Below are 13,277 nucleotides of genomic sequence, written 5' to 3'. Positions count from 1 at the left end.
TTTCACGTCCGTGCGACGTAAGAGGAGGGTATCTAAATAGATACAAATTCATTTCATTTCATTTAGATAGATGTATGGGTAAAAACCAAATATAATATAGATAGATATGATTGGGTGCGTTCGTTTAGCTTCCCTGGGTCGACCCCGGTGTGTGGCGGGTTTTTTTTCCCAAGACAAACGTGGGTAATTATCTTCACACGTTCGTCCTGGAAAAAAAAAAACCGCCACACCACGGGGGGTCGACCCAGGGAAGCTAAACGAACGCACCCATAGATAGATAGATTGATTGATAGATAAAAGGTTTATTCGCAAGCCATCACAGCATTGGTTGCGATAGCTCCTCCTGCTTATGGCGGCCGTCGGAGGGTTACGTTATCGCAACTAAAAAAGTATGAAAGCCACTGTACAGAAGGCTTCATTCATCCATAAATAGAGTATAATGCACACATTCTGACACATCTGGAGCAAGCCCCCCCCCCCGGCCCCCGAATCAAAGTACAACATCCCGCTTACCCCCCCCCCCCCCCAATTCATCTATACTACACCTCTGTCATTGTATTCCCTTGATCCTTGCTCTATGGTTGTGTTGATACATCTGGAGCAACAACACCCCATCCCCCTTAGCTTACCCCCCCCCCCCTCCCCTCATCCAATCATTCAATCTCCCTCGATGGTCATGAAGACGTGATTCTCAATGTCAAGATGGTAACCAATCCTCTAATGACCCACAAATGCGTTGGACAAGGCGCGCGTGTGCACCAGCGATGTAAAGAAAGCGACAGAAGATGCAAGAAGAAAGTGTTAAATGGCTGCCGTCCAAGACAGATGAGATCACAAATTATCTGTCTAAATTCTCAATATTTCTTCAGAGAATTTGCGCCTTCAAGCTATTATGTAGCAAGAATTAATCTGTAGGTGAGTTTGCAAGTTCATTATTAATAACTGAGGTACTTTGTCTTGGGTAAATTTAACACAATTTTGACTCGTGTTTTGATGCATAATTAATGAGAAATTGGTGCGGTGTAGCGGTAGGTCTATTGGGGCTTACTGCAGCGCCGCAGTGCAGTGCAATTTAAGGGCAGTGGATATGTGTTCCTGTGTTGTGATTTATTGAGTGCGGCATTGTGAAGGTAGATTTGTGTATTCATGGTCACGGCAAAACTGTTAATTTGCTGTACATGGGGAATTTACATTTGTATGAATTATGGCCGAAGAATGAAGGCATTTATTTAGTAGAAAAAAGATAGGGTATACTTTTTCATTTTTGGCAATAAAAAAATCAGTATCATTACATATAAGGTTTATGCATAACATAACAAACCTGTGGAAATTTAGGCTCTTAAAAGTTGCAAGAAAATAACTTAAGAAAACAAAAACACACTTGTTGTATAGAAATGGAATTATGAGTTTTTAATTTCATATGCCTGAGAAAGGATTCATGCTCGAACTTGAATTTAGGCCTTTCTCATAAATTAATATATAATAAATATTTTTTGTGAAAATGCCTCTTTCTCTAAAACTATATACTCTAAAGGGTGTTTTATAACATCAACAGCTCTCCACTACTCTTTTCAAAATAAGCCTTTATGGTTAATAAAATAATTCGAGTAATTACCAATGGTGTTATCTCCCTTTAAACTTGGAAATTTATATTTATAATTATATCATTTATAAAAGAGTCAAAATTATAAGAGCAGGGAGGTAAGGAATTGTGTTGTTCGACAAACTATAAGCATTTATAACTGCATACATTTTATACAAACAAAAATGCAAATGCCAAGCTTTATGTTTAGTGACTTTAGCAACAACACCTGAATTTGAAATTTGTTTTCAATTTGAAATGACAATTCATTACACTGCATTTTAAAGGCGAACATTAGTAACAAATAAATCAGTCAGATGGATGGACTGGCCTTGGTTAGTAATTTTTATAAATAATATTCATCTTCTTTTCAATGCCCATAGCAATTTCATAAAGCTGTTTAAAAGACAAAATACTGCTCCACAGAAACTTTGTGAAGTGCTGGCTGTTAACTTGTTTCTGGTTAGCCATATGTTTCTATGCTTAGCAAGTCTTTTTGCTTAAAGGCACTGGACACCTTTGGTAATTTTCAAAATCCAGTCTTCTCACTTGGTGTATCTCATTTGCACAAAATAACAAACCTCTGAAAATTTGAACTCAACTGATCGTCGAAGTTGCGAGATAATAATGGAAGAAAAAACACCCTTGTCACACAAAGTTGTGTCCTTTCAGATGCTTGATTTCGGGATATCAAAATCTAATTCTGAAGTCTGGAAATCAAGTTCAAATATTTTAGTGGAACATTACTTCTTTCTCAAAACCTACGTTTCGTCAGAGGGAGCCGTTTCTCACAATGTTTAGAAATGCTATCAACAGCTCCCCATTGCTTGTTACCAAGAAAGTTTTTATGCTAACAATTATTGTGAGTAATTACCAATAGTGTCCAGTGCCTTTAAAGGCTTTATGAAATTAAGCAAGGCAGAGAAAAACATGGTGTACAAATCTAATGTGTTGTGTTCATCTTGGTGTTGAACTTAGAAGAAAAAGAACAGCAGTTAAATTGATGGTTTGTTTAATTTTGTTTATTTGAAAAGTGAGTTTTGTTGAGGCAACATTATCACAATGAATGAGCGTGAGCGACCTCTCCGTCTGTCTGGGGAGCCAACCGAACAAAAGGGTGAGCAGCAGTGAATTGTTTTTAAATTATTTTGTCTTCATATTTGTGTTATTATTAATATTTATTTGGCATACTTCACATGACAATATTACAAAACAGTACAGAACAATTATTAAAATGACAAAAGAACATGAGACACAAGGAAAATAATTTTTTTTTCTAATAACTGTGTCCCAAAAGCCTTTTTAATGCTACTAACTATCAAATAAACACTAATATAAACTATACATTTGTTAAGAAATTATGAAAAATTAATATAATATAAAGTTTTGAATAGAAAATAGAAAAACAATTAATTTTAAGTTGTTTTCAATTCAGTATAAAAGAACTTTACTTATGATTCTGGTTAGATTTAAGAAATCAACCACTTCTGGATAATGTAATGATATTCCTCGTTTGTTTTCCCTTGAATGCCATCAAGGAGACGGCAAGGCCATTCATTTAGCAAAGGGCTCTATCATTGGGAAATGTGAAACTTTTGAAGGGGCACCAAGGCCAAGGACCTTGACCTCTAGGGTCTCTGTTGAATTCCAGTTAAATATTTATGAAAAATCAATCAACTGGCCAGGAATTTCATCTTTGAAAGGGCACTTTCATTTTGCAAAGGGCATTTCCGTTAGCAAATCTATGGGAAACTTTTAAAGGGCACCAAGGCAAGGGGCAATGGAGACCGTGGCCTCTGTGTCCTGCATGTAAATACAGGCCTGGATCAAGTGCCCCCACAACTGTTGGTCCCTCTTTATCGACCCCTTGCACGCGCGTCACACGTGGCGAATGATCCGCGCTCACCATGTTGGTGGGCAAGTTAGGTTTAAAACGCGCCCTTCACTGAATAACACACATCATAGAGTTATACAAAACTGTACAGTGAAATTGCCCACCAGTATGGCGCATTCAAGATTTGTTTGATGATGACCTCAGGTGAAATGGGTCAATAGATTAAAAGTCTACTTTCAAATTAACTGTGTGTATATTTTTTTCTTGACAATTGGTCGTAACAATTTTTTGTTTTTATTTGTTTTTAGGCGATGATCAAAATATGGGTGTATGCTACTACATCCTATTTGGTTTTTCCTTCTTCGTGTGTTGTATTACTTTCCCAATATCACTCTGCTTTGTCTTTAGGGTAAGTTGTTATCCACTCTCGGAGAACTAAATTATTTTTTTAGTTTGGTTACCTTTTTATGCCTTTAGAGCAGCTCTATGAAATTGGGTCCAGACAAGCCCTGGGGTCTTGGTTTTTTCGATTGAGTAATATTACCTCACTTTTTAAAATTATCTTCAAATGTTGACTTTGAGTCTAATAAATAACGTTTAAATCTTTTGGTACTTACCAAGGCATATTAATTAGATAAATCCTCTTAGTGCTTGTTGTTACCAAAATAAATTATCATAAAGATTCTGGCCTTGTAAAATAAATTCTGGATTGATAAAACATTTGTAGAATTTTACGCCTTGTCATTCTAGCTATCGTTTTATAAATTAATAATAAAAGATAGCCTTGTTGGTTTGATAGAGATAAACCACGGAATGTTGTATTTGCACTTACAGACTAACTAACTAAATAAAAACTGCGTAGGCCTAAGTTTTTCGTGTAGCAACAACTACTTCTGATGCGTCTGATAAAGTATTTGTAGCTGCGAAAGCTTATTACACAGTTGTTATGTAATAAGATGTAATTATGTCTCTAAGCGCTACTACAACCTACAGCGTTGTATAAGATTTTTACTGAATGTTGGTCTTTAATTTTGAGTTTATTTTTCTCACTAATTTTTTTCTTTTCCTCACCATCTCAGACAGTACAAGAATACGAGAGAGCGGTGATCTTTCGAGCAGGACGTCTTCTCCCCGGTGGTGCCAAAGGACCAGGGTTGTTCTTCATCCTGCCATGTATTGATGAATTCAGAGTGATTGATTTGAGGACACTGTCCTTTGATGTTCCACCACAGGAGGTAATATTCTTGCTTCTAATTTAAAAATGGATGATAATTTTGCGTTGGAGAAAAAGAATAATAATATTTACTTTACCCTTACACCATGTACATTTTAATATACTGTATACTTAATACTTTCCTGAGTCATTTGAAAAAAATCCGCATTCAAATCACTAGGGTGGGGTTCGAACCCACAACCTTTACGTTGCTGGAGCAGGTGTCTTACTAGTACACTGGACCTCCGAGCTAGCTCGATTGGCTAGAGGCAGTTTAAAGGAATGCGTTGCCTTGGATCGGACGAGTTGGTCTATAAAAAGCGTTTGAAAACGTTTGTTATGAAATGCATATGGTTAGAAAGATGTTTTAAAAGTAGAATACAATGATCCGCACAAGTATCACTCAAAATTGCACGGTTTTCCTTTTACCTCGTGAACTAACATGGTCGGCCATTTATGGGAGTCAAAAATTTGACTCCCATAAATGGCCAACCGTGTTAGTCGACGAGGTAAACAGAAAACCACGCACTTTCGAGGCATATTTGTGTAGATCATTGTATTTTAATTTTACAACATCTTTCTACCCATATGCATTTTATAACAAACGGTTACAGAACGCTTTTTATAGACCAACTCGTCCGATCCAAGGCAACGTGTTCCTTTAAATCCTATGTGTTAGCAGCGGGTACAACAATGATTTATTAGGTTTTAATTTAGCATCGGGTACTCAAATTCAACATGAGTGACTTGCCTGTGAATTTTTGTCACAGAACTTGGGAAAGTACACATCGTTGTAAGGGTAAAAACAAATGTTCTTATTTAACCTTCATCTCCCTTTAGTATTAACATTTAAGCTCAAGGGTATTCATGGTGAAATCATATCCAGCCACTCGCTTCTCCAGGTCTGCCTCAGAGTTTTTTGGTATGTTGTTTTTAAAAGACAATGGACACTATTGGTAATTGTCAAAGACCAGTCTTCTCACTTGGTGTATCTCAACATATGCATAAAATAACAAACCTGTGAAAATTTGAGCTTGATGATTGGTCGTCAGAGTTGCGAGATAACTATGAAAGAAAAAACACCCTTGTCACACAAAGTTGTGTGCTTTCAGATGCTTGATTTCGAGACTTCAAATTCTAAACTTGAGGTCTCAAAATCAAATTCGTGGAAAATTACTTCTTTCTCGAAAACTACGTCACTTCAGAGGGAGCCATTTCTCACAATGTTTTATAGTATCAACCTCTCCCCATTACTCGTTACCAAGTGAAGTTTTATGCTGATAATTATTTTGGGTAATTACCAATAGTGTCCACTGCCTTTAAAGTGTTGCAACATTTATAGTAGCCTCTTATTTGGCAGATTTGTTGCCAAAGTCTATAAAACTCTTCTTTAAAATAACCATTCCTTTCTTTTTCATAGATCCTTTCCAAGGACAGTGTGACAGTCACTGTAGACGCTGTGGTGTACTTCCGCGTTCAGAACCCAACTATGTCCGTCGTCAACGTGGAGAACTTCAAGCGCTCAACGGAGCTCTTGGCAGCAACAACTCTGCGGAATGTCTTGGGTACAAAGACCCTAGCGGAGGTACTGAGCTCTCGTGAATCCATCAGTAGTCATATGCAATCGGTGTTAGATGAAGCTACGGATCCATGGGGTGTCAAAGTGGAGAGAGTTGAAATGTAAGTGTGACATCTTTTTAGACCTTTGGGATTTGTATACGTTTGGTAATAGACCGATCCATTTAGCTTCGCCCCATTGCGTATTGACCCATCACAACCAATTGCGAAACCAAAAGTCCAACACAAGTCTGACATGCGTGCGCATACGCAGGGCGCACGTGGCATTGAAGAGGCTCCTGTGTTCTTGTACACATGTGCGCTGAGGGCGGAGCCTAATGGATCTCTATTGGAACCCACTGGGTTGTTTTCAAAGATGGAAGCATTTTTTTTTATTATGCAAGTCGCCTGACACAGAAAGCCTGAAGGCCACTTCAAGGTGTGGGCTACAATTATTTTTTCCAGAGGCCATTGCCACCTACTCCTAGGGCTGAAACAGGGTTACCCCTTTTACAGTCCATACGAATGTAGGCTTGGCTATCATCAATTCGAAGCCTGGCTGGTAGAGCAGAAAGCACTACCTCCCCAATTTTATGTAGCAAGTGTCACGACCGGGATCTGAACCAAAACCCTGCTGATTAAACACCAGTGCTTGAATCCGGTGCTCTTCACTGCTCGGCCATGACACTGCCACAAACACTGTGTTTACATTCTACCTTATTGTTAATGATACATTATAATGATTTTTTATAATTCAGTAAGGATGTAAGGTTGCCCCTTCAACTGCAGAGAGCCATGGCAGCAGAAGCTGAAGCATCAAGAGAAGCACGTGCTAAGGTCAGTCTTCTCTCTCTTATTAATTTTTATCTGTTTAAGAAAGAAGCTATAGGACTCTTAGAAAAGCAAACTCAATCACTATACTAGGCAAGAATCCCATGGAGAGAAGAAAAAGGAGGACATTTTAGATGTGGGATGATATTCCTAGATAAATATTCAATGCTGGGAAAACCCATGCAATCAGGTGGGGACTGAAAAACCTAACCCACAGTCCCCCCCCCCCCACCCCTCGCCAGATGGGATTCAAAGCGTGCTTCCAGGGGTGGAGGGCAAGGAAATATACCAAATACGCCAATCCAACGCAGTTTATTGAACCAACCAATATCACTCAACAAACTTCGCTCTCAGATAATCTCGGGACCCTGGTGTCAGTTGATTTTGTTGACAGCACAGACGAGTTGAAAATTTCAGCTCAATCGGTCGTCAAAGTTGCGAGATATTAATGAAAGAAAAAGGAAAAAACCTTGTCACACCATGGTCACACTAAGTTGTGTGCTTTGAGATGCTTGATTCCGAGACCTCAAGTTCTAAATCTGAGGTCTCGAAACCAAATTCATGGAAAATTACTTCTTTCTCAAAAACTCTTAACTTCACTGGGAGAGCTTTTTCTCACAATGTTTTATACTATCAACCTCTCCCCATTACTCGTAATAGAGAAAGGTTTTATGATAATAATTATTTTGAGTAATTACCAATAGTGTCCACTGCCTTTAAACAAATAATAGAACAAAAACAAAAGTTGTCTGTGGTAACCTGTCATAAGATTAATGTCTTTTGGTCTTGTGTTTGCATGTAGGTGATAGCCGCGCAGGGTGAGCAGAATGCATCTCGAGCGCTCAAGGAGGCTGCCGACATCATTGCAGAGGCACCTAATGCCCTCCAGCTCCGCTACCTTCAGACTTTACAGACCATCTCTGCTGAGAAGAACTCCACCATCATCTTCCCTCTGCCTATCGACCTCTTGTCATCATGGATGGAGAACTGAGATTGGGGGTAAGATTTGGGGTTTGGGTTTAGGGATTGGAGGGTATTTTGAGGTTTGGGTAGGAGGGTATTTTGAGGTTTGGGATGAGGGTAGCTTGAGAGGGTCAAGATTAAGATTCAAAGAGGCTAGAAGGGTTCTGGTTGGGGTGGGGCATTTAACGTGTAGAGGGTACTTTGGGGGTTTGGGATTAGGGATGAGGGTTTTTTAGGTCTGGGGTTTAGAGTAGCTTAGAGGGTAAGGGTTAGGTTCAGAAAGGCTAGGAGGGGTGAGGCAATAAGGGTGGTTTGGCAGATGGATGAGATGTACTACAGGGTGAGGGTTTGGGGTTAGAGATAACAGGGTATTCTTGAGGTTTGGGGTTTGAGGGTATCTTGAGGAATATGGTTGTAGGATTCAGGTTTAAAAAGGCTAAAAGGGTTCTTGGGCAATAAGGGGATCGTTCAGAAGGTTGGGGTAAAAAAGGGGGGAAAGATTGAGGTTTAGAAGTATATGAGGTTGAGGCTGATATTTTAAACACATTTTGAAGTGGTTCATCATCATAAGGTCAGGTGCACTATATATATATATACCTACATGTTTGTTTTCTGAATATAATTAGTAAAAGATAAAAATTTATGTTCATTAGATATATAAATATCCATAAAAAATAGTCTTGGCACTCGCATGTTACTTTATTTAGTAACTTCTCCAAAAGAAACCTCCATCTTAGCTTTCTCCCATTTTAATATCCCTGAGAAACTTTTTAGACAAAGGTGGTCAAAAATAGGTCACACAAATTACCTATAATTGAAATTGGTAATAATTTACTATGCAATTTGGTTACGGTTCTGTAAAGAAATTAGAAAGATCTGATGACGCTTTGCATAGCAAAATGAATAGAGAAATGAATTAGAATTGTTAAATTGACATTGTGGTGATGGATTTATTATTGGAAGAAGTGTAGTTCAAAGGCGGTATATATTCCAAGAGTTTTCGAGCTTAAGCAGCTCTATGAAATTGTCACAGACTTGGTGTATCAATATGTAATCAAGCCTCAAGTTCATTAAAGGCACTGGATGTGTTTGGTAATTGGCAAAGACCATTCTCACTTGGTGTATCCCAACACATGCATAAAGTAACAAAGCTGTAAAAATAAAATTGGGCTCAATCGATCATCAAAGTTGCAAGAAAATATTGACAGAAAAAACACCGTTGTTGCAGAAATATTTGTGCTTTCAGACGTCTAAGAAAAGCTTCTGGCCTGACGTCTCTCTCAGATTCAAATATTTTAGTGAGGAACAACCTCTTTCTCAAAAACTATAACTTTAGAGGGATGGAGTCGTTTCTCACATTGTTTATGCTATCAACGGCTCTCAGTTGCTCAGTACCAAATAAGTTTGTATGCTATTATATATTTTGATTAATTACCAAGCGTGTCCAGTGCCTTTAACTTCGAACAGCTGGAATTCAACATCAAATGTATCTAATTTTAACAGAATAGTAAACAAATCAAGCGTGGATTTTTTTTATTTAATTTTCCAACTGTTATATAACATGACATTAATAGTAAGCTTGGGCGATATCACGATATTATCGAAATATCGCGATATTAATTTGGACACGATTTCGATATCGGATGGATTTGGCGACAATTGCGATATTTCGATATATCGATTAAATATCGTGATGTATTTGCTAGCTGAGACATCTTGCACCCCATAGGTTTGGAATAAAACCAGAAGAATAGGTCATTAGAACACCTCTCTTATGCTAGGACTGTCTCTTCTACAACTTTCACTTGGAGTTTTCTGTTTGGTGATGTCAAATTTCATTAATTGCGATTATATCGAATATCGCGATATATTGTCAGCGATATATCGTGAATAAAATAAATCGATATCGCCCAAGCGTAATTAATAGGTATCATGGATATAGTTTGTCGTGTGTGCAGCCGATTATTTTAACTCTATTATAACCACTGAAACCTATTGCCAAGCAGGGCTTCCATCTTGCCATGTTTCTGGGTCAGATATATTTTAGTTATCTTGTATTTTTACCCAATAACATATCACATGCATGTATTTAAATTATATACTGTTTATAACTTGTATGTATTAATAGTATGATAGAGTTTTATCTATTACTATAGTGAATGTACCTATATCACACAATGTATACTCAACTTTTAATTTGTGGTGACTGTGCATGTATTTATTCTTATACTAAGTATTTTGCGACCCAAACATTTACTCCAATTGAGTAGATTGAGCTTCTGAAGCTCAGTAACTCAAAGGCAGTGGACACTATTGGTAATTACTCAAAATGATTATTAGCATAAAACCTCACTTGGTAATGAGTAATGGGGAAAGGTTGATAGTATAAACCATTGTGAGAAACGGCTCCCTCTGAAGTGACGTAGTTTTCGAGAAAGAAGTAATTTTCCACGAATTTGATTTCGAGACCTCAAGTTTAGAATTTGAGGTCTCGAAATCAAGCATCTGAAAGCACACAACTTCGTGCAACCAGAGTGTTTTTTCTTTCATTATTATCTCGCAACTTCGATGACCAAATGAGCTCAAACTTTCACAGGTTTGTTGTTTTATGCATATGTTGAGATACAGCATGTGAGAAGACTTGTCTTTGATAAGTACCAATAGTGTCCAGTGTCTTTAACTTTATTTATAATATGAAAGTAGTGCAATGAGTGTAAAAAGTAGGTACAAACTGAAATGCAAGATTGAAATGAGATTGTGTTCCCTCACATCTTCATGTGAGAACTATATTAGATGATTATAATTTATACTAAATACTTTATTGTTACTTTATAACATCTGCTGTTGTAAGCAGATCAGTCACGATTTGATAGCTTTTATCCCTAATCAGTGAAAGCCAAATTTAACTCTCAATTGCAGGGACGGAAACCAATGCAGTGGGGAAATGAGTATAGTAAAAGGGGTTGGATGTATACACCTGACCAATAAACCAAATGTGGTCCTTATCTAAACCTAGGCTCTGGCTCTATAGCTCCTGCATATAGGCTACATCATCAACTGTGGAGCAGTGTACATTTTTGCACATTGCTTATTTTAAAGGGAAGGTACACGTTTGGTAATTACTCAAAACAAATGTTAACTTAAAAACTGACTGTGTAACGAGCATTGGATAGCTGTTATAGTATAAAACATTGTGAGAAACGGCTCCCTCTAAAGTTAGTATGAAAATAATTTTCGTCTCAGTGGTCATGAGACGAAAATTATTTTAGCATGTAAAAACGTACTTTCATGACACTGTTATACACATTTCTCAAAAACTACAGCACCTCAGCAACTAATATTTTAAGGTATGCTTTCTACTATCATTACTTTCAAACGGTGCAAGTTTAATGTAAATCTGTGGACATTGTGTTTTAAGTTACAAAATTAAAGTACCCAATTCCTTTAACATCAAATAGAGCCAGAAGCTGAATCCTAAAGCCAAACTTCGGAAAATCACAAAGAAGAAGAAGGGAAAATATAAGTTTAACCCCATTTTTGTCACATGAAAATCAGTACTGATTTATGTTATTTTATACAGGGATCATGGCAAATAAACAGCGGTATATTTAAATCTTTTGCATCACTTGAAATCCTCTGTAAAACCACTTCAAATTTAACTACCAAAGATAAAGATGTTTAGATCTTAAATCAAAACTTCCAGATGTGAACCTCAAAATATAGTTCAATACAAATATAAGTATTTACAATTATATGTATTTATGTAGATAGAAGTGTGTGGAATTTTTAACAAGTCTAGTTTGATTGCACTGATAAATAGAGATCAGGTCGGAGTGTGTACTATGCATAATTTGTAAACGGATTTGTGGCATTGTCCATCCACATTGCTTAATGTAAATTTTTATTTGCTGTTAATTTTTCTAAAATGAAATATAATTCTGTGCCAAAGATTATTCAGGTATATTAGTAGTATTTTGTGTTGTTATTTAGTATACGACAACCCCTATTTTGTAGTATTTATTGTTTGTTATTTTGGATGCCAAGTATTGTGTGTGTGCAATTTAAAATGAATTTTTTCAACCCTGATAAGAAGTTGTTTATAACCCTTGTTGTAATTAATTTAAGTTTAACTTTTATTAATATTTTATCAGAATATTTGCCAAAGAACAGACTACTGCTGCGATATGCTTCCAATTCACAAAATACGAATAGAAGTCAGACAATATTTATAAGCAATTTCTAAGCATTTATTAACGTTTTGTCACAATGTTTACCTGTTGTTTTTGCTTCTTATATTTACACTAGAAAGCTCTGTATGCCTACACTTTAATAATAATGCTTTGGGTTTTGTTGCTGAACAACAGACAATAAGTCAGTTTGAACTTAATTTTACACCAATCTTTTCATTTGCTGATTATTTTAGAAATCCTCGTTACTTTTTTTGCCATCCTCCTGAAAAGGGACACAAAATGTTTGACTCTGCAATATGAAGTTTTGAGAAAGTACAATGATCAACAAAGGCAGAACAAATAATTATTGCCAATGTGTTTTGTGATTGATTAAATGTTTCAAAGTAACACTTCTGTGTCTATCTGTTTATATAATAATGGAGTCATTGGTACAGGGGCATAAGCCCCCCCCCCCCCCGTGCCCCATTTGAAATCTTGACTTTTGTGAGTTGAAATTTCCAGAGTAAATTACATGACATTTTTACGCTATTGTGATAATTATAATTGGTCCTTGGAAATTTGTAAACAGCATCAGACAGTGTATATGTTTTGACTGACTTCATTCAAAAACAGTAAGTTAACATTAACATTATAATGCTCTGAAAATGCACTCGTTTAATTGAAGGCAAACTGTATTTTGGCAAGAAGTGCTTATACCCCTATGTGCAACCTATCATAATGCATAGATGCATAATGTAACCCTATAATACAGCGCTGAGGCCAATGAAGTTAAAAATGTTATTATTCTTACGAAACGATCACTTTTCGGAAATGTAAACTAAATTCTACAAAACAAAGCAACCTCAGAACATGCAGGGAAGATTTGCATAAAACTGTTTTAAAATGCTACAGCTGGAATCCACGCAAATCATAGAGCAAGGATCAAAACGGTGACCAAGATTTCCTAGCTCCGCCCACATGGACAATCAGCCAATCAAATTGAGTCGTAACACAACGCGCGTGATTCAACCGAACACCTGTTTTGTCTGTCGCCATTTTATGAACTGCACAGAAGCAATGCAATGGGAAAATGCGTAGTGAAAACAACAACAATTGAGTTTGAGGTTA

The 13,277-nt window shown here is 36.9% G+C and overlaps 1 protein-coding gene across 2 annotated transcripts; it reads left to right on the top strand.

The window, feature by feature from the left end:
- The first annotated feature begins 788 nt into the window (after positions 1 to 788).
- Positions 789 to 12,526, top strand: LOC139947851 (mechanosensory protein 2-like). Of its 2 annotated transcripts, none has more exons than XM_071945662.1 (7): positions 789 to 915; positions 2,617 to 2,699; positions 3,725 to 3,825; positions 4,496 to 4,651; positions 6,050 to 6,309; positions 6,945 to 7,023; positions 7,820 to 12,526. In XM_071945662.1, exons 2-7 carry the CDS (start codon positions 2,645 to 2,647, stop codon positions 8,006 to 8,008), a joined length of 840 nt encoding a protein of 279 aa, XP_071801763.1. In that variant the 5' UTR covers positions 789 to 915; positions 2,617 to 2,644; the 3' UTR covers positions 8,009 to 12,526. The 2 variants fall into 2 exon arrangements, with proteins under 2 accessions (XP_071801763.1, XP_071801764.1); XM_071945663.1 differs by having other exon boundaries at positions 797 to 911.
- The last annotated feature ends 751 nt before the right edge of the window (positions 12,527 to 13,277 follow it).

The sequence above is a fragment of the Asterias amurensis genome, chromosome 15 (genome assembly GCF_032118995.1).
Source record: "Asterias amurensis chromosome 15, ASM3211899v1".
Lineage (NCBI taxonomy): Eukaryota > Metazoa > Echinodermata > Asteroidea > Forcipulatida > Asteriidae > Asterias > Asterias amurensis.
Note: the sequence above shows the minus strand (reverse complement) of the source record. Positions and strands in the feature narration are given on the sequence as shown.

Coding starts and splice junctions, on each gene's coding strand:
- LOC139947851 (XM_071945662.1), top strand. CDS start 2,645: ATGAATGAGCGTGAGCGACCTCTCCGTCTGTCTGGGGAGCCAACCGAA. Junction 4,652..6,049: donor TTGATGTTCCACCACAGGAG/GTAATATTCTTG, acceptor TCTTTTTCATAG/ATCCTTTCCAAGGACAGTGT. Junction 6,310..6,944: donor AAAGTGGAGAGAGTTGAAAT/GTAAGTGTGACA, acceptor TTTATAATTCAG/TAAGGATGTAAGGTTGCCCC.